Source organism: Elephantulus edwardii, unplaced genomic scaffold (genome assembly GCF_000299155.1).
Source record: "Elephantulus edwardii isolate Elephantulus edwardi_28Jun2011 unplaced genomic scaffold, EleEdw1.0 scaffold00007, whole genome shotgun sequence".
Lineage (NCBI taxonomy): Eukaryota > Metazoa > Chordata > Mammalia > Macroscelidea > Macroscelididae > Elephantulus > Elephantulus edwardii.
The window spans coordinates 18,553,267-18,576,124 of NW_006399757.1; the positions used below are offsets into that span (position 1 = coordinate 18,553,267).

The 22,858-nt window shown below is 34.8% G+C and overlaps 1 protein-coding gene across 8 annotated transcripts in view; it reads left to right on the forward strand.

The window, feature by feature from the left end:
* The window catches only part of HDAC9 (histone deacetylase 9), a 248,880-nt gene that overhangs the window by 106,719 nt on the left and 119,303 nt on the right, over positions 1–22,858 (forward strand). For 2 of the 8 annotated variants that reach the window (XM_006880272.1, XM_006880271.1), the window contains 2 exons: positions 16,671–16,912; positions 21,891–22,041. In XM_006880272.1, the coding sequence (XP_006880334.1) occupies positions 16,671–16,912; positions 21,891–22,041 (393 nt within the window). Of the gene's footprint in view, positions 1–16,669; positions 16,913–21,890; positions 22,042–22,858 lie in introns of those variants that run through there. The other 6 variants (XM_006880274.1, XM_006880277.1, XM_006880275.1 and 3 more) reach the window with 4 other exon arrangements.

A 22,858-nucleotide genomic window follows, 5' to 3' on the forward strand; every position in this document is an offset into this window, starting at 1 on the left:
ACCCCAAGTATACTCCACTCTGCAACCCTCATTCCGGACTCTTATGATAATCATAATGCCCTAAAATATATTAATTTTAAACTATTCTCTCCATCAGTTTCAATGCAGTAAACATAAGTCATCCAGTTTCACCTTTGTCATTCTTTAAACAACAAAAACCTCTTCAAACTTATTGCCGTCAAGTGGAACCAACTCATAGCTGACCCTAATATGAGCTTTCAGAGGGTGTAAATTACAAGGAGGGAGATTCCTTATCTTGCTTCTGGGGAGCTGCTTATAGACTTAAACAGCCAGAAGGGCCCAACCTTCAGGTTAGCAGGACAGTTCCATATGACTACACCACCAGGGATCCTACAGGGCCTCTTCAATTCCATTTGCTCTAGATCGTAGCTGATGTGTTGTATGTGACTAAATAATTGTTAGATTATTACAACTACTCTAGTTTAAAGCATTAAAATTCTTCATCTACTGGTGGTTTTCCTTACAGGTGCCATTACATCAAATTACATTTTTAATATGGATTAGCTCCTTAACTGTAACTACCTGGAAGCCATGTAAATTGAGTTGATTTTGTTTCCATACTACACCCAACTCAGTAGAGCTTTTACTCTGCTTTCAGAAGGTAAAAACTAGCAAACCTTGACATACTTTAGAACTAAGTGGGTATTATTTCAAATTAGTTGGCAATTCATATTTGTGTTATGGTTTGTTATGACTGCTTAATTCAAAAGCATATTTGCAGAGAGGGAGTTTGAATTAAGTAACTCAAAATACTAAAGGCTTTGATTAAAAAGTTAGCTTACTTTAACTTAAATGCTGATATTTCAAGGCCTACTGATATTTTAGTCATTTGTGGTTATTTTTGCTTCCTGTTCAGACCCCAGGGAAATAAGAGAGTAGTAAATCAAAGCCAGGATTGCTATTTGCATTTATTTTCTTGTCATTTACACCATGTATTTGTGCCATTTAATGATACTGAAGACAGAAAATTTGAACAAAATTACTTTGTGGGGGACAGTATTTCTGAAGTAAACCATATAAAAATGCTTATTCTTAAAATGTTTTCCTTTTATTTGAGATAATTTATTGGTCCTCATTTATTTCATGATGGTGTGGTCATAAATATTAATAGTAAAATGTTAGCTAAGAATAGTTATATCCTTGTAGCTGAATCAAGAAGTCTTATAAATATTACTTGCTTTCTTGTTTTTCTGATGTAAAGAATTTTCAAGCTGATTTCTTAATTTATTTTTTTATGTGGAATGTGCTTTCTGAAACAAATTGCACACTACAATACATTTAAATTGTAGTTTTTTTTTAAATTGTAGTGTTTTGGAAGTGTGGAGTTGGCAGAGCATTTAATATCCCATTGACTTCCAAAAGAACAAAAGCTATATCTTGAAAGAAGTGCAACCAAGGTGCTCCTTAGAAGCAAAGATGGTGAGATCGCATCTCAGATATTTGATGCTGGTTGTCAGGAGGGACCAGACTTTATAAAAAAGACATTGTACCAGGAAAAGAAGAGGGTCAGAAAAAAAGACAAAAACCTCTCAAGAGTGGCTTGACACAGTTACTTCATCAATGGGCTTGAAGATGGCAAAGGTCATGAATTTGGCAAGGTTCACATCTATTGTCCACAGGGACAATATGAATCATGATCGACTTGACTACACCCAAAAACATTGCAAGCACACATCTTAATAAGTAACCTTTACTCCAGAGCACTTCAGCATTTAAAAATCAACTTAATGTTTTAGATAAAATTTCAAAGCATTTTGGTTAAGTCATTTTCAAGGGGCTTATTTTATATACTTATGATTAAACAGTTTTCAAAGGGCTTATTTCTATACCTATATTTCTTTCTTGAAGTCTTTCATCTTTTTAATTAGAGAATTGAAAACACTTTCGATTATAGACTGGTACATCACATCTGTTCTAAGTTGGTAATGATAAATACAGGGTAAATTTATATATCATTAGATGTATGGCTTAAATAATTTGGACTCCCTGGGTAGTGCAAAGAGTTAATGGGCTTACCTACTAACCAAAAGGTCAGAGGTTCAAGTGTACCTGCTGATTCCTTTGCAGAGTCTCCTGGCAATCTGCTTCTCAAAACCAGTCATTAAAAATCTTTATACTGGAGATAGATTTATCACCATATTGCTTTTAGATGTCATTGAGTTGACTGTAACTCATTGCAACCCTGTGAACAACAGGTATAAACCTTACAATCCCAACACGATCTTCATGATTTCTATTGGGCCCAAGCACATTGTTACGGTAACTGTTTGAATTCACTCTGTTGATGGTGTTCCTTCTCTGTCAGCATGATGTCTTCTTTACAAGGACTGGTCTCTCCTTATAAAGTGCCCAACTCATGTGAGATGAAGTTTAACCATCTTGCCTGGAAGGAGTGCTTTGAATACACTTCCTCCAAGATGGACTCTTTTTGTTCTTTTGGAAGTTAGTGGGATTTGCGATATTGTTCTCTATCACCACAATTCAAAGCATCAATTCTTCTGCCTTCCTTATTCATTTCTTGTCTATTGTCTGAATTTCAGGCATAGAGGAATCAATTGAAAATACTATGGCTTGGATCAGGCACACTTTAGTCTTTAAATTGACATCGTTGTTCTTTGACACTTTGGGGAGATCCATGACAGCAGATTTCCCCAATGCAATATGTCTTTTGATTTCTTAACTGCTGTTACAAGGGGTGTTGATTGTGGATCTAAGTAAAATGAAATTGCCAACTTCATTCTCTTCTCCATTCATCATGATGTTTCCTATTTGACTAGTGGTGAGGACTTTTGTTTTCTTTGTGTTATTACATTGTCATCTTTGATCTTCTATAGTATATGCTTAAATAACTCTTCACTTTCTGCAAAGTGAAATCTATATAATGCAGATTATGGATTCATCTTCTTTAAATCCTAATACATATTCTTCTTCACATAATCCATTTTCACAAATTATTTTATCAGCTTTGAGAATGAATATGTGTGGAGCAAGGATCCAATCTTGGCACACACGTTTTCTGTTTTTTAAACTCAGACAGATTCTTCCTGGTCTATGTATAGGTTTTCCATGAGTACAATCAAGTGTTCTGAGATTCCTAGCACAATGTAGGAAACAAATAAAAATATCCTTAGAATAAAAGAGAGATCACCACATTCAGGAGAGAGAATAGAGAATTAATCAAGAGCATGTCTTAAGGACACAGTGAGTCTGTGGTTTAATTTTCTGCCCACCTGGAGGTCAGATATGAACTTGACTTATTAAAACTAATATTGAAGCGAGCTGGTGGAGTGGGGTGGGAAGGGAGAAAATTGTGGCAATGAATGAATGGAAATCCAAAACCTCTGTAAAAAAAAAATAAATAAAAAATAAAAAATTATTTTAAAAAAACCAAACAAACTAATATTGAACAGTTGCTGTTGTTTGCTGTGGAGGCAGAACTGACTTCTAGCTGGCCTTCCAGAGAGTTTTCAGAAGCAGTAAATTGCACCAGAGAAGATAGTCCATCCTTTTCCGGTGAAAAACTGGTGTATTTGAATTGTGTGCCTTTGAGCTGCATGGAGTTACAGCACATTTTTTTTACTGCTTGGTCACCAGAGCTCCCTATTATTACTGAATAAGGCCCTACAAATCTTTAAATAAACAAAGAGTAAAAATGATGTACAGATCTGATGATAATGAAAGACAGTAACTTCACTATTATTTTAGCTACATGGAGTCATAAGTACTCTTCTGATACTGTCGTTTCTTATTATGATACTTAAGAACTGGTGCTGTACTATAGTCACTGAGTCAAAGTATCAGAGAAAGAAGATACAAGATATAAGGCATGGCTTTGATCTTTAATCAGGTAGAAACCAAACAAGATATAAAATATTAGAATATTGTAGATAAAATTATAAGTTGTACTTTTCTTTTGATTCCAAATTAATAGAGAACAGTAGGTAGCGGGAAATCAGAGGATGAGCATATCGATAACTTAAGTCAACTTGATAGAGTTCAGCAGATAATAGATGCCACTTCTATGTATTTACTCAAGCCAGTGAATTTTTACTGAAAAAATTTCCGTTACTTTTTTCACCATTTCCCCTAATGAAGTCTTTGACTCAATGATCTGATGGAGACTCAAGGAAAGAAAGGGTTAGATAGAGGGATTCATAGAGACTGAGTTACTCCATTTCTTTCCCTACAGTCTACTCCCACTAGTCAATGATAAATCATTTACTCGTGCTCTTCCTCTTCTTGCAAACATCTGAAGCCAATTAATGCTCATGGAATAAGAGAAATTAATTTATAATTTAATAATTTAAGATAAGATTAGTTTAATCTCCTTTACCACTCACAACAAAGTACTCAGATTTTGCAAAGGAATAAGCGGAGAGGCCACTGAGCGGCTGAGTAACTTGTCCCTCTGTGATTTGGTGCAGATGGCCTTGCTTGCCTATTTTTCTTACCTTTTCTGTCACCTGCATCCATCCAGTCACACAAAGCTACTAGTTATTTCCCTGTCCCTTTGCACATGTTATTCCTTCTGCCCTAGGTCCTTTTCCTGATTTCTTTAATGTCACTGGAAGATCATGCAAACAAATTTTCAACATGTATCATTTAAGAAATCAGCCGCAAATTATCATTGTTTTCTAATGCTAATATCTTCTTAATAGGTGACTTATTTCCCCCAGTTAAGTGTCAAATATCTTATGCTTTCCTCCTGTCCTCAGAACCTTTCACTCTCTCCCACTGAACAAAAAAATTGTGTACATTATATTGTTACCTTCATCAAGCAGGAACCACATATTCAGTTTCACTTTCATTATATTTAGCAGAATGAAAGCATATGAAAGTGTATGTGTTGAATTAAACAAAGGAAGAAAACAATGGGGATAACACATAGTGTAGAAATTAATATGCATGAAAGTGTGACTTTATGCTAAGAGCTATAATTTTTCATTCTACAAAGTAGTAAGGGAAGAATCTTGAGAGGTGGGTTAAAAGCTTACTGTGATATTTTTGTTGTAGACCAAGCAACAATTTAGGAAATCCAACCTAGTTGTGATCATAGCATGATTGCAGGAAGGAGGCTGTAAATAGGATTTCTTCTGAAGCCTTTGAACTGAACTCATTGGAGCTCGCTGCCATCTTGTTGTTCATTGGACCCTGCTCCTCGAAAAGGCCTGTTTCTTGGAATGCTCTTTACTGGAAGGTGCAAGCTCCCTGATGCTGGGCATCAGCTTTGATTGCTGAAGTCAGAAGAACAGTGTGGCTTTTTGACAGAGTGTTGAAAGTGACAGTTTTTGGGGACTGTAACACTGTCTGATTTGACTGCCACCTTTTCTAGCTTTTTCTGTTGCTATCAAAGTCAGAACCAAGTGGTCACATTTTTCATGGGAGCTTGGTACAAAGAAACCTAACAGGGTGATGTTGATCAGCTTCTTCTTGGGCTTCTTCATGGGACCCTGTAACACTGAGAAGAGCCTCAGTTTTAGGTATCCAGATGCTCATCTCCTCAGCCTTCTATTGCACAAGTCTCACAGTTTTTCTCCTCCCCTCAGAGATGTTAGTGCCTGATTCTGATTTCACTTCTCAGGATAGTTGAACAATAGCACTTAAAGGCCAAATTCATTATCAGAGAGCAATATCTATTGATAAGGAAGTCAAGTCTAGCTTCTTAATGGACATTTATCTGAGGAAGGAGAGCAGAGCTGAAATCTCTGCAAGCCTACTGCGGATGTCTGTGTCAGGGCAAACTATAGGTAAAACTCAAGGCAAAGTTGGTATATAGTATACCAGGGGAAAGACTATAGCATGGATTTTCCTGGACCCCATCTGTTCAAGAATGACAAAAATAGATTTAGGCAAGCAGGAGAAATTAATAATACATACAAAGAATTTTGTAGGCTGAAACTTTAAAACAGGTAACTTCTTAATAGATATCAAGTGGCATGTAACGTTCTTATCCTTGTTGATCCTAGTTTGGCCAAGAAGTAGAGAGACAGCTGGACACACAGTACGTATTGAAACACAATACTCTCTCACAGGCCAGTATCAGTGTACTCACTGATGTCAAACAGTCAGGAACTTGATGGTCTCATCAAGATTCATGTTGGTATGGCAAACCCTGAAGGCTACAACAAACAACAACAATAACAACAAAAATAGAGAAAGATGTATACTCCTGTGGAAGTTTTGTTTAAGGAGTTATCTGCAAAGTTTATCATGCTCTAAAAGTAACAATGTTGAGTTAACACGTTGTGAAAACCCTGATCCCATATGAACACAGTCATTCTATGTTCTTTGTGGGGCCCAGAACACTCAGTATGACTACATAATTGGCCAGACCCCTGTTAAAACAGAAAATGGCACAGTAGGCAGCCTCTTTCAGAAGAACAGGGTCAGCCAACCTAAATCCCTCAAGGTTTCTGTGTATGAAAGGAAGAAGAGAAGACAAGAGAGTGATGATCATTGCCACGTGTTTTTTCCTCCCCAAATCAAAAAATTTACTCTCATATAGTTACTAGTCAGTGGTTATGGATAAGCATTTACTTAGTATAAAGTTTGAGTTTATTTTAAATTGTCTCCGGGCAGCTGGATGATCCTGAGCCATAGCTGCTGTAATTGTAAATATTAAAAGAAATAATGAGATATACTTCAAGTTTATATTGCATTTTACTCAAGTAGAATGATGAAATTGTTCACGCATTTGCGCACACATATATACACACACACAGTGAAAGTGTGCATATGACTAAATTGCTTAATACGTTCTGTTGAAATCATTGCTTTTTTTAAATCTTTTTGGTTTTCTAATTTTAGAAGTATTGTATGAGTTGTTATGCTCTTAACTGTCCATAATTATACATTTTTAGTACTTTTTATTTCTCAGGTTTGCAAGTTATTCCCTTAAAAAAATTTAATAAAGTGTTCTTGCTTACCTGTGCAATAAATAATAGCATTTTAAATTAAAACTAAGTAAAACTTCATGGCTCTGTTAGATTAACTCTCTAATTATCTAGTTACTTTAAAAAAACCAAACTGTACATTTGTTATATATATGTGGTTAGCATCTTACAAATGAACATGTATGCATGTTGCTTAAATAAATATTATCACTCTAAACAGTGATGTGATTTGGAATTTTGTTATTTTTAATTAGGAGCTTTTTGTTTACAAGTTAATATACAATGAAAACATTCGAAAGTAATATTATGTGAGTGATGAACACTAAATAACTGCAGTAATAATTAAATGTCATAAAAAAGGGTAAAAGAGCCATTTTACTTTAATAATGAATACAGCCTTGTAAAATGAGTATTGAGAATAGCTAATGGATATATTGAACCATTCAGTAGGACAGACATATTTGCTCATACAAGTAATTTAGACTAAAGTTCTAACATAAAACCATTTTGTATTAGAATAATAATTTGATATCAAAATAATAATATAAATAAAGCATATGTGACTATATTTGCATTTGCAATTGCAAGCAAAGAGTCAAATTAAGAGTTCAAGGTCATGGTCCTTCATCATACTTACCATAAAGTCTTGAGATGAATTTAAAGATGTAGGATTCATTTTCCTTGTAGGTAAAGTACTGCTCACCCTTACCTGTATATTGCCTTTCACCTCACCTGATTGTTGCTTCTTTTGAGACGCTATGGTTACTTACTAGGTAGTGAATTGCTCAGCCAATTCAAGAGCGGCTGATTTAAATCTACCAGCTACTTCATCTGAGAAAGATGGACAATCTCCTCTCATGTGATTTGCAACCTCTAAAGACCCACTGGAAGGTGTGCCATAAGTCAATTGCAACAAGATGGAAATAGCTTTTTTTTTTTTTTACTTTTGATTACCTAGTTACTGATAATAGAGGTAAATACTATTACTTACATGATCTGGAATTACAAGTAATAACATGCATTTATAAGTTTATGTATAGCTAATGGGCAAGAAAAACATGTAAATATTAGGCAAATTAGACCACATCCTAGAGCATATAGTTATGGCAGATAATATTTCTTCATACTTCCTTTTTCTACTGTGAATGGATCCATGAATACAGTAGGACAAACAGGGACAACTCTATGAAAACATTGCTGCAACCTAACACCTTGAGAGGAAAGATCTCTAGGCATGGAATCCCAGGATCATTGCTTCAAAAGACATCAATTTCATTTGATACAATATAGTCCACAAAAACAATGGTTACATTCTAGTTGGTGAATCACAACAAATTTCTTAAAGTTTACGAATGACCATCTAAGAAGCAGCTTTTGCTCTGTCTCTATTCAGGGCAAGGAAGAACAAGGAAATTTGAAGACTTAGTCCAAAGGACTATCAGGTCACATGTACTTCAGCCTTAGTGACCCTAAGACCAGACAAACTAGGTGGTTCTTTGTTTCCATTACTTGCTGTTCTGAATGGTCAAAGTAATATAAATAGCTGTCTTATGGATATGAGAGAGGCTGGTGGAAGTCCTAATCTATTGTTTTTATTCACTCCAGCCTGCAGCTGAACTCACCCCCACAGCCTAACTTTTAGCCAAAATAATATAGACCTGTGAAGTGTTCAATAACACCGTGAAGAAGACACTCCGCTGAATAATCAATTATGAGCAAAATGGCACCATTTGCCCTGAAATAAAGCTCTTGTGGCAGAAAAGTATAGGAAAGATGGACAGATGGAAATGGGAAACAGAGAGAAGTGGGAAGAGTATTGTTGTCATATAGGCATTTTAAATAATGTGAGGAAACAGGATATATATAGTTGTAGAAAGGGAAACCAATTTGCTATGTAAACTTTGACTCAAATCATACTAAAAAGTTAATTTAAAACATGGCTTGTTTATCACTAACTCATGCTATTACTAATATTTGTTGTCATTAACTTCCTTTCAGTGTAGACATGACCACCCACCTGCTCAAATTTCTGTGAGAAATTTACATGTTCGTTGACAAGGAATGGTATGAACAGGGGTGCCTCCCAGTTCCACACTGTTAAGACTAGCACTTAGTTATGTTGGTTTATCCTTTTCAGTTAATTATTTCTATTTACAATAATATGGAAGCTGTGGGCAATGGCCTTTCTCTCTCATTCTGTGTTAAAATAGCAACTGAGTCTTGATGAAACTCACCCCTAGTATTGTGTTAATGTTGCTCCTAGGTTGGCTGATTAGCCTGTGAAAGAAGATGTATGAAGAAAAAAGAAACACAATCCATCATTCCTTTTGGAACATGATGAGCCTTTGTCACTGACAATGCAATTAATGTTAAAAATAGAAAGAATGGCTATGATATGATTATGATTAGCCAGAGATGAGCTATTGTCCATGGAACAGGAACTAATCCACCAGGCTAAAGATGACCTACACAGAACCATCAGTTTGCTGATTGCCATTTCTCTCTGACTTTGATGAAATATTCATGCCTTTGCTCTCCTCTCTGCAAGCACTATTGATTTCTTGTATAAACGCTGCTATATTTAGTCTAGACAAATGGAATGTGGATTGCTGCTGAATAAATTGGATGAAAGACTGGGATCTTGCCTGCCGCTTTCTCTCAGTCTGGGGCAATTATTTATAATCAAGAGCAGTTTTTGTATGTTGAGGGTGATTTTTCACAATTTAGTGATTAGTCTCTGAACAAAGGCAAGCAGTTATACACAATCATTTCTGTTGGGATAGCAGGTTAAGAAGTCAAATTACCCTTTGAGGTTTACAATAACTGTTTCAGAGAGTTGTAAGACTCCCCCCATATTTTTTTTCTAATTTTACTTTTTGAAAAAGGAGCCTGGTGTGTGCAATTTATGGATAATAATCATTCTGGCAAGAAGAGACCTAGGAGTGCTTGAAATGTTTTGTCTTCTTAGGGTTAAATCTGACCTTTGTTTACTGAGATGTTTATGTAAAAGTTGTAGGTTATATTTTACCCTTTGTAAAAACAAAATGTACTGTTAACTCAGTTTTTCATTTAGAATTATTACAACTCTACTGGGTAAATAATGATATCGCATGCTATTCTAAAACTTAGAAGTTTTTACACTGAACACTGTAGCTAAACAATCTGAGGGGCCACTATTATCATCAGTCTAATTTCAGACTTGTCACAATTAATTACTTCTCTTTTATAGACACCAGATTTTAGAAAACATGATTCATAAAACTATACTGTATTCTTTTTCTGTCTCCATTAAATTATAAATGCAGAATTATCAATATAATCTTTTTGATCACTACACATCACTACAGTTTTTTAAAAAGATCAGGAGTAGCACTTGAAGGTTGATATCAAACTATACCCTTTCAAATACATATACATTCAAATTACAAATAAGCGCATTTACAGCTGTATTTAGTATTTGCATCCCTAATATTTGTACATAGTATTACTTTAAGTTTTCTTGAATTGCTGATGATAGCTTGTAAATGCTCATGGGTTAGTAACTTTGCAGTTCCCAACCAGGAATCTAAATTTCTAAGTTATATGTATATAAAATTATTTCTTAACAATGGTAGAACATTAAATGCAATTTGGAAAAGTAGAGAAAAATACAATAAAGCAAGTGGGAGGAATCATTTGTATTTTTACCTAAAACACATCAACTTTTGTAAATTATCAACTTTACTATTAGAATCCAGACTGTAGTATAATTAAAACTCATGACTACAGTATATCATCAGTAAGGGCTAAAACTAGTGGGGGTTTTTTTTCTACTAGTTTATTTACAAAATTCTAATACAAATTTAGACAAATTATTTTGATTTCCCTCACCCCCCCCCCATCAAATTGTACAATTCATTGATTACTCCCCTCCTTCCCCTGCACATCCACATTTCTCTGCTTCCACCCTCTCCCACTCCTCCTGGATCCTTATATTCGTTCTACAATGATGGTTTTATACAATATTTATCCTTGTGGGACTAGTTAGTTCACTAAGCATAGTGCTCCCCAGTCCCTCCTAAGGTAGGTAATAATTTACAAAGTTATTGCTCCTGAGTGCTGCTTAGTATTTCACTGTGTGAATGTACCATAATTTTTCAATCTGTTTGTTTGTGGTTGGACATTTGGGCTGTTTCCATGTTCTTGCGATAGTGAATAATACTGCTATGAACATTGATGTACAAATCTCAGTTTGTGCTTCAGTTCTTATATTCTCAGGGTATATCCCAAGTGGTGGAATATCTGAGTCATATGGAATTTCTGTGTTTAGCTTTTTGAGGAAGCGCCTTCCATTCTGCCTTCCAGAATGGTTATACCATTTTACAGTCCCACCAGCAGTGTTTAAGAGTTCTTTTCTTGCCACATTCTCTCCAACATGTATTACTTGCTTCCCTGTTAAACTTTGCCACTGTTACTGGAGTGAGATGGTAATTCATTGTGGTTTTGATTTGCAACTCTCTTATTGCCAGTGATTTGTACTATTTCTTCATGTATCTGTTTCCCATTTGAATATCTTCCTCTGTGAAAATCTTTCGATATCTTTTGCCCATTTTGTAATTGAGTTATCAGTCTTTTTCTTGTGGAGGCTCAGGAGTATTCGGTAAACTTTTGTTATAAGACTCTTGGTTGAGAAGGTATTACCAAATGTTTGTTCTCAGTCTGTAGGTTTTCTTTTCACCCTGTTGCAGAAGTTTTTATATGCAGAGATTTAATCTTTTGAAGGTCCCACACATCAATTTTATCCTCTTTACACTGTGTATTTTGATGTCTGGAACTCTGCCTGGTATGCCATCGTGTTTAATAAATATGTATAGCATAAATTAAGTTTATTTGTATGTTTTAAGGAGTTGCAGGGTATATGTTACTTTCTGTGTTATTTAGTGGTATCCGATTGCCGTTGTTGGCTGCTCTGAAAGGAAAAGTTTGGGAAAAAACTTAAAGGAGTTAGAAAGACCTGATTGAAGCTGGTAGAAACCATAGGTTATTTTACTTATTGACCTGTCAAGCCTGGAACTAAACTCACCCTGTGGTTTTCACCAACTTTTAGCCAAACAATAGGTCATCAATAGTACCAGGGAAGAACACGCTCCATGGAATATTCAATTATGACAAAAGGACAACATTTGCCCTGGGATAAAGCTCTGATGGCAGGGAGATATAGGAAAGAAGGATAAATGGAAATGGGAAATAGAAGAGGAAAGAGTATTCTTATCATGCAAGGATTATAAATAATGTGAGGAAACATGATGAATATGAATTATAGAATGTAAAACAAATTTGCTATGTAAGCTTCCACTCAAATCATACTAAAAGGCTAGTTAAAAACATGACTCATTTATTACCAACTCATGCTATTACTAATATTTGTTGTTGTTAATTTCCTTTAAACATAGGCATCACCACCGACCTGCTCAAGGTGATCTGTGAGAAATTTACATGTTGTTAGACAAGGAACGGTGTGAACATGGGCAACTCCATTCCCTCATTCATTGTTACACATTTTCCTCCATACCTATACCATTTCACTTTTCTCTTTAATAAATTCATTCATTTTTGCACAATTTCCTCCCACCATCCCCACTTTAGTCTACCTTGCTATCCATCTCTTATTCTTTACTTTTGTCATGCAGATAATGCCTAATCATATTTTCCTTTTAAACAGTTCTTTCCCTCATCTGTTCCAATGCAGTGGTCATTTTTACCCCCTCTTTTCTTAGTTTCCCTTCTAACACCCAATGTCAGTCCTGTTTTGTAGTGGCTTTATGTAGTATTTGTCCTTTTGGGACTGAGATCTTTCACTTAGAATAATGCACTACAGAGTCACCATTTTGTATAATATTTTATGAGTCCTTTATTTTCCAGTTCTGCATAGTATTCCATTGTGTTAATATATTCCCAGCTTCCCTAACCATTCACTTGTTGATGGACACTTTGGTTGCTTCCATCTCTTTGCTATTGTGAACAACACAGCAATAAGCATGAGTGTGCATATATCTGTTTGGCTGAAAGTTCTGGATTCTTTAGGGTATATTCCCAGTAGTAGAATTGCTGGGTCAAATGTTATTTCTATTTCCAACTTTTTGAGAAAGGACCATACTACCTTCCACAGTAGTTGCACCATTTTTCACTCCCGCCAACAGTAAATAATGGTTCCAATTTCTCCACAACCTTGCCAGCATTCATTGTTGGCTGCTCTGTTGAACTTTGGTATTGTTATGGGGTGAGATTTGCATCTCTCTTAGAGCTAAGGATTTTGAACATTTCTTCATGTGTTTGCTCGCCATCTGAATGTCTGTTCATATCCTGTGCCCATTTTACAATTGGGTTGTTTACCTTCCTCTTGTTGAAGTGTTGGAATATTCTATAAATTCTAGATATAAGTGCCTTATCAGACATGTCATTACCAAGTAATTTTTGTGACTTTTCTTTCTACCCTGTTGGAGAAATATTTGATGTACATAGGGATTTGATTCTTAGAAGGTCCCATTCATCTACTTTATTCTCTCCTGGTTGTAGGTTTTTCAGGATGCTTGGGAGACTGTTCATGTTGTAGATTAGGGCTTTTAGAGTTCTTCCAAGTGTTCTATGATGATGTTTACAATCTTTGGTTTTACTTCTAGGTCCATGATCCACTTTTAGTTGGGTTTTGTCTATGGTGTGAGGTGTTGGTTTTCCTTGAGTTTTCTGCAGATAGTTTTCCAATTTTGCCAAAACCATGTTAAAGAGGCTTTCATTTCTTTTAAGTTAATTATTTGTGGTTACAATAGTATGGCAGCTGTGGACTTTCACCTTCCATATTGTAATAGTGACTAAGACTTGTTGAAATTAACTTCTAGTATTATGTTCCATCATTCCATAAATGGTATTTTTTAATGATTATCAAGGAAATTATTTTTCAATGAAATCAGAAGACATATTGCACTGGAAAAGTCTGCAGTTAGGGATCTCTCCAAATTATTGAGGAATAATAATGTCAATTTGAAAACTAAGGTGCATCTGATTTATGTCTTGGTCTTTCTGATCATTTACTGCGCATCTGAGAACTGGACAATAAATAAGCATTACAGAAGAAGAATTGATGCTTTTAGCTATTATGTTGGAGAACAGCACTGAACATCTTATGGACTGTCAAAAGAACAAACATGTATGTTTTGGAAAGGGTGCAGCCTCACATATTTTGGGCATGTTGCTAGGAGAGGCTATTTCTTGGATGGAGACATAATGCTCAGAAAGGTGTAGGGTCAGCAAAGGAGAAAAAGATCTTCGACCAGATGGATTGGCATGGTGACTGCTGCAATGGGCTCTAGTGTGTCAGGAGGTGTGAGGATGGTGCAGATCTGTTTAGATGGGTTCAGATCTGTTTTCATAGGGTCAAAAACTCGACTTGATGGCACCTAACAACAATAGAAACAACATTTTTTTAAATGCATATGACTTATTTTGCTTACATATTTCCTCGTACTTGCAGATTTAGATAAAATAATTCAGTAAATAATATAGAATTAATCTCTTTCTTTCCTTTATTAAATATAAAAAATATTTTTAGAGTTTACAAGCCTGAATAAAAGGGTAATAAAAATACCACTTCTTAATTCATATCAACAGATTGTTTTTCAAAAGTTTTGCACAACATGACAATGCTACTTGCAACATATTTTTTCCTATTTATCAAAATGCTTGCTCAGTACATAGGACCTCATTATAAACACACACATGAATTCTATACATATGATATTTTATAGTTAGAAAATACTGCCTTATTTTGGCTTTACAAAGAAATCTTTTTTTTTTTCTTACTAGTAAAGGCCAGTTTTTCAGTGACCTAGTTAAATTTGATCAAGATTTTTTTGGGGGGTGGTTCATTTTATCTGGAAGTTTTAGTGTTTTTATTTTCTAATGTTTAACAGGAGTTGATGCCATTTTATTTTCATATTTACTACTAATAGTTTTTGGGGTTTTAGTATTAATGATTAATTTTAATATACAGACATTTTCCATTTATGAATGATAGAACTGATAACAACCACAAATATTGATCGATGCTTTGCAAGTTTTCTCCTTTTAATCCTCTTAACACTGTGTTGTTGATATTGCTCTCAACTCCATTTTGCATGAGATAATGAAGGCCTAGAAAGATATTTAACATGCCAGAATGATACATGTAGAAGACATTGACATTTTTGATCAGAGGTAGGAAACTTGCAAACGTTTTCTTTCAAAAGAACTTTATTTGATTGTCCAAGTACTCAACTAGTTTTTTTAATTAAAAATTGTTTTTATAAAAAAAAAATTTAAAAAAAAATTGTCTTTCTCTACACCAGGACCTAGATTTTTTTTTTTTTGTCAATGATTGATAATGTTTGAATTGTGACTGACTCTTATGAAGAGGCATGCAGTTCAGTTCACCAGAGAGTCTAATTCCAAATGTCCAGTTGTCTTAAACTCAGCTTGTTTACCTCGGCTATGTAAGTTTTCTGATTCTTATGGACAAGGCTGAAGTTCAAACTATTTAGCAATTAGCTCACCATAAGCAAGGAGTCTTGGTGATTCAGTAACTCGTTCTCATAGAAAGGTGAGACCGTTTGCTTCCATAAAGATTTATACTCTTGGGAAACCCTGTGGACACTTATACTCTGCCCTGCCTAGTTGTGATAAGTCAGAATCCGCTATGGCAGGAGATTCTGTTATAGTCAGTGACTGATCAGAATGGACACCATCCAAAAATAACTGGTGAAACTTACCAGGGGAGCTGTCTGCACAGTTGGCCGACATTTCTATATACGCGGCGGCTGTATCCAAGTCCATTTATTCCTGTCTAGTCAGAAGGGTAAGGCTTTAGGTCTCACAGAAAATTGATCATCTTTCTCCCAAGGAACTATATAACCAATGAAAAGTGGACTTTTAAGTAGCAGCAAACTCCCTAAAGACCTAACTTAGAAACAGCATATTTATCAGGATTTATCAATTAGGAGTTACGCTAAGGAATAGTAAATGTAAAGAAGTCTTTAATAAGTTGATCTTGGTCTATCAGATCTTTATTCAGTCATTTGACTAAATATTTACATCATGTCATCTCACACCTTTCCTGACTTGTACATTTTAGGCATGAAGTATCAGAAATACAGGTTATTCCTACTTAAAAACCACTTATTCTCACTTTCTGATGCTTGAATCTGGCATGTTCCTGGAACTGATAAAAAAGTTTACTCACCTTTTCCTACGTTTTAGCTTGTAGATTAGTATTGTTTTCCCCTTAGAATTAACAGATCTGCAATTATATCACTAGTTTGACTTGTAAAGGTAGAATATATTTCTGACTTTGATCGGAAAATGTCTATAAGTGCCCAAATTTTGTTCTTTAAAAGTTCTTTATTATAATGCTGTTCTCCCAATCAAACTGCAATTTTATCACAAATTGACTTGACTTTTTTATATGTGGTCCAGTAGAATAGTATTATAAACAATATTGATGCCAGTGGAATAATTACAGTAATTTCTGTGGAAGAGCAAATTGTGGTACCAATATTAGCATATGATATGATCTATTTACCAAAACTAATGTATTAAGAAATCGTTGTCATCATTATAAAGTTGCAACTAGAACAATTTAACATTTGCCCATCAAAGTATGCTATTCCTAAATTTGTGATTTTGTTTCTATAACAATATGTTAATTCCCCATTTTTCCTCTCTTTTTTTAAATTTCTGCTTCCTCAGTGGATGTGAAGTCAGAGGTTCCAGTGGGCCTAGAGCCCATCTCACCTTTAGACTTAAGGACAGACCTCCGGATGATGATGCCCGTGGTGGACCCAGTTGTCCGTGAGAAGCAACTGCAACAAGAGTTACTCCTCATCCAGCAGCAGCAGCAGATACAGAAGCAGCTCTTAATAGCAGAGTTTCAGAAACAGCATGAGAACTTGACCCGGCAGCACCAGGCTCAGCTTCAAGAGCACATCAAGGTAGCAAATGTTTCTTTTTCTCCAACTGTATTCTCTTGTGAATACAGTCCATGTAACTTGTGCTCTGAATTGAGCACAAGAAGAATCAGTGGGAGAAAGATTTAGTGCAATAGCGACATGATAGTGTAATTGGAAGGATATTGTGATTATGCAGGTGGAAAGATGTCCCAGCAGTAAGAATGATATTCAGTACTGGAGGGATTTGTTCACTCTTGTATCTGTTGTCTTCATAGCAACCCTCTCTTTATATAATCTCTCCTGCCTGATTTTTGTTTATTTCCTTCATTATTACTCTTCCATCAAGAATGGCCATGACTCTAGGCAAATCTCTTATTTTTAAAATGCTGAATAAAATACTTGCACTATTTATGAAAAAGAGAGAGTAATTAATAATTTTATGGAATGAAATAACTTTTGAAAATTTTATTTTATTAATTTTAATTAACATTTACAGAGATTTTGGATTTTCATTCATTCATTATTACACTTTTTTCTTTACCCCTCCCCCAGTTCACTCCTGTCTTTGAAAAACAAAAAATAAACTTCTTTACACATCTGAATTTTTTTAGATTGTTTTGGTCTGACAGAGACTTGAACCTGTTCTAAATGGTTCAGTCATAGCCTAAGAACAAAGAGCAGTCAGTGTACAGCACACAAATCTGTTCCGTGGCAGATTTTAACACAAGCAAAACAGGGCTCCTCTCAAAGGTGGTAGCTAACCTTATTTTGAATGTGTGTCATTCTCTACAGGAAACCACTTTTTAGTTCTGTCTGTTTCTTACTTGGGTCAAAATCCTACACAGAAGAGATTAGGTTGTTAAGCAGTATATATACAATCCTTGTTTCCACTGATCGTGACCAGATAATTTAGAAGAACCAGATGGAATCCCTAGTCTATAACTAGATCTTCTCAATACTCCTCCTTGTAGGATTTTTTTTTTAGAAGAAATACATTTTTACAAAAGAATATATCCTTGTCCAAGAATTTTTGGAGTAAGTGTGTGTGTGTGTGTGTGAGAGAGAGAGAGAGAGAGCTGGCATATTTTATTATCAGAATATTTTAGATACACCTTTATATCTGTGTTTTATATATTTAATAAGAATTAATATATCCTTAATTGTAAAATGCCTTTTAACTTTCATTTATATATATATATTTATATATATATTTTATTTATGTATTTACAAAGTTTGAATACATTCTTTTTCACATTGGATCTTTCCTATTTCCTTCACCACCCCTCACCCATCAAATTGTGCAACCCCATGGTTAATGCCACTCCATCCTCATCCCTCTGCTTCTATTACCCCTTGGATCCTCATATTTGTTCTACAATAATGGTTTTATACAATATTTGTCTTTATGGGCCTGAGTTAGTTCACTTAGCATAATGCTCCCCTGTCCCTCCCAAGATAGGTAATAATTTACAAAATCATTTCTCCTGCATACTGCATATTTTCCCAACATGTAAATGTACCATATTTCTCAATCCATTGTGGTAGGACATTTGGGCTGTTTCCATGTTCTTGCAATGGGGAATAACACTGCTATGAACATTGGTGTACAAATCTCCATTTGTGCCTCAGTTCTCATTCTCTTAGAGTATATTCTAAGCAGTGGAATAGCTAGGTCATATGCGACTTCTTTGTTCAGCTTTTTGAGGAAGCACCAAACTGCCTTCTAGAGTGGTTGTACCATTTCACAATCCCACCAAGTCTATTGTAGCGAGATTGTGGTTGTTATGTACCATAGAGTCAGAACTGGCCCATTGCTGACTCTCCGGTGAGTTTTCAGAGGCAGTTAAACTCACAGGAGGAAGTTTCCCATCCTCCCATGGAGGAGCTGGTGGCCTCAAACCCTGTACCGTCAAGATTGTAGCGCAGCTTCTTGCCAGTAGGCCACCAAAGCTCCCTTTTGGTTAGATTAAGAAGATATTAAATTTAAATTTATTATATTATTAATATTGTTGTTGTTGTTGATTGCCTTTGAGTCAAGTATGACTCATAGTAACCCTATGGAAAAAAGGCCTGAAGCCTTTCTATAACTAGTTCAGAAAGTTTCCGGAGGCAAGTTTTTTTAGGAAGTGGAAGCCATTCCTGTTTCTAAGGTATCAAATATTTGTAGTATGAAATTTTATTTTGTATGTAAATCATTCTTATATGGCTATCTTACTTTATGTCTCATCATACAACACTGGAAGATGTTTGTTCTAACCCTTTAATTTTATATTTAATGTCGGTAACTATTAATATTAATTATTATTTTATATTTTTACCTCACTGGTAAACAATGTCTGAAATGCTCAAAACACTATTTTCTTCCTAAGGTTTGCTCTTTTACAAGATATTTCTTTATGCTGGAAGGTTTATTTTATCTTATTTTCCTAAAAAACTCTTCAACATCTAAGATAATTTTTTCTATCTTTTACTAGTAAACATTACTAAAACACAAAACAAAATTTGGATTTTATTGACTTATCAGATATATTAGAAATAAGGATGAACTTTTTGATCTTATATGGACATTCATGGCTATTTTTGCATAATGAGTTACTTTCATTTCTTTTGTTTACTTATTTTTAAATGTATTTTGCAGCATTAATTCACTTTCACCTTTGAAGCCACGGTGAAACAATGATGTCTAAACCTTATTTTCCTTTTACAGGTATAAGGATTGTAATGATGAATGTAGAATCAGAAAAATTTGTTCTTTACCATACTTTAAGATTTGAAAAAATAATATTTTTCTATTATATGCTAAGTCTTATTTTCATGGCTACAGGCAATGCTAAGAAATTACTCATTTAATATGTCTTTTCATTTAGGTTGGATGGTTTTTGTAGTTGTACATATCAATAAAAATTGTTAAGAAGTGATTTGTGACTTAATGTTAGTGAAAAATTAATAAAAGCAAATAGGTAATTAATTGTTTCTTTAACATAAACAAAGTGGTGTAGTAGATTTATTGACATCTGGAAAATATTGGAGAAGGGTACTTGGTTACAAAAGGAGTTTGAGGTAGCTAAAAGGAAAATTTGGCTTTTAAAATTAATTTTCAAAGTAATAAGTTGTTCTCTTAGAACCTAAGGTCATGCTTAAAATTTTCCTTTTAACTTTAGGAAGTTTCATTTAAAAAAAACAAAGCGAGCTGATGCTTTAGCATTTATTTGGATGTTATTTTTATGGGAGATACAGTGCATGATTAGCTTATATTAGCTTTTGGGATCTTTGACTTCTGTAACATCTGTTGAGTCAGTTGTTGCTATCCCATTTTTCCATCTGGTAAACTGAGGCAGGTGCAAGTAATGTCACCTGAGGACATACAGCTAATAAGAAGTTTATATGTTCAGAATGTATATTCTTTCCTTTTCTGTCTTTGAAGCTACAGCTCACTCAGACAAGCTCCCTTTTGGTTTAGAATGTCTAGAAATAGAAGAATAAACTTTAGGGTTTTTTTAATATTTGTTCTAACCTCATTCTTTATAATAGCCATAGATATTAGACTGCTGCTTTTTCTAGATTCCTAGGAGAGAATAAAGTGCAGTCATAGTGGAGCCTTGGATGAAGAACTGAATCAATTTGATGATGACCAATTTCTATACATACAGAGGTTATACATAAAATACAGTTAACCAGAGAGATGTGAATGCTTCTGTTAAAAAGGAGTATCTGAAAATATTTATTAAAGACCTAGGGCATTGAAGTAAAAATACTGAAAGTTTTAACAAGGAGTGTCCTAAGAAGTACTTCCAAACACATCCCCTTCTCTGTGTGGTTAGATCTATCATGAATGACATGCAAAATTGGCTTCCTGTTCTTCCAGGATAACTCCGTTGCCATTCCACAAAACTTTTTCGTCTCCGGTTGGTTTAAACAATTATTTTAGTACAATCCAGAAGTTTACTGATTCAAATCTACTCAAAGCACTCCAAAATACAGGCATAGTGATCTACTTTCAAAATGTTTTGCAAATTCTTAGAAACAATTATATTCTGACAACCTACAACTACAACAAAATTGTCATTGTAAAATTCCAAGTTTTACGTACCTTTCTAATATAAACATTAATATGTTAATTCATTAATATAATCTACATGTGAAAAAAATGTAAAACCATAATTGTTCTGTTCTTACTTTCAGTAATGTCATAACTAGAACTCAGAATCTTTAGTTATTACTAAGTGGGCACATTTATTATTCTTCAGAAATGTGCATTTCTAAAACTGAGAAGAAATGAACCTGTCAAAGTGGTTATTAAGACTGCTTTATATTCATATTATTCAAGGTTTTGAAGTGAATGTAAGGACTTCCAGACAATAGGTTTAGTTATATAGGAATGGTTTCTTCTTGACTCTCATTTTTAATCTGAAGGGTTTTTCTCTCTATGGTGAATTAACTAGACTATATTACTGGTTAGCCGAAGAGTGTACATATGTGTGTAGAGACTATATTAATCTTTTGAGAACTTTATTTGTAAAGTTTCTAAATGTTTTCCCTCTATCCTATTTTACAGAGAGACTTTCTGAAAATTAGTTCATATCTCCTAATTCTAGTCAAGTTAACTATTTTTCAGGATAAGAATGGAAGCTTTTGTTGCTTTTCAAAATGTGAGATTCAGTGACATGACATGAACTTCAGAAGTCTCCAACTTTGCCTGTTTCTTATATTTCAGATGAGAAAAGTAACTAAAGAAGTTAGTGTTAACCAATAAAAATGAAAAGACTTACGTGAACTTTGTAATGACCTTTAATAAGGTTACATTGGTAATGAAGCTCCTTAAAAACTAGCTTGTTGATGTTAAGAAAACACATGATATTAATAGATTGTCTTTGAAAGTAAATATTTTGTAAAGAAGGAGAGAAAATGGCAAATTAACTATGAACCCGATCCACAAGCTTATTAACATTTCCGCTATGGTCAGGGATGACAGTGGAGCCTAATGAAATTGCGCACTCTCATGTCTTTCTCTTCTCGCAAGTTGCAACAGGAACTTCTAGCCATAAAACAGCAGCAAGAACTCCTAGAAAAGGAGCAGAAACTGGAGCAGCAGAGGCAAGAACAGGAAGTAGAGAGGCATCGCAGAGAACAGCAACTTCCTCCTCTCAGAGGCAAAGATAGAGGACGAGAAAGTAAGAGGCACCAGGGTAAAAGCAGATCCTTTCCCTCATCGTTAGCTGGCCATCACATAGAAAGCGACCTGATAAAAGGTGTACTTAAACGTGTCAGAATTGTTTGTGTTTAATTAAATGAACACATAGCATTCTTTATTCAGTTTACAGAGCATCTCCAGAAGTAAACATAATGTTGTGGGTCAACAATGTTCAATTTTATTCATCCATACTTTAAAACCAATGTTACACTAAGTGTGTCTAGTCGTAGCTATTCTGTGTAAGAATTTAGTTTGTAAGTTGTTGTTGTGTGGTGCCAGGTGGGAGCGTTTTCAGGAACTGTTGATTTCGCAGGACAAGTGTGTCCTTCTCCCATGGAGCCATGTGCCTTTGGGTTGACAGCACAGCTTCTCACCACTAGGCCACTAGAACTCCATAGACAGTATAGATGCTGATGTTGTGTACCATAGTCGGACCCTCCTCTGGATTTCCAGAGGCAGTTAATCACACAGGAGGAGATTGCCCATCCTTCTCCCACTAAAATATAATGATGTCCACATATATGTCCATATTTTATCTTTCTTTCCTCCTATTCCCTCACAAGTAATAATTTTCGAAGTCTGGCCAGCCCTCCATTTAATTTCTTATTATTGAGGCTTTGGGAAAATATAAGGCAGAACACTTGTAAAGGTCTATCCACAAGAGGGAGACAGATCCAAATAATTCCCGCACTGGAGGTCAGTTCAAAATAGGGTCTTGGCAAAGATTATAATGTGACTTGAACTGGAATTATCAGCAGTATATATTTGTTTAATGCTCAGAGGATTTTTAAAAATTA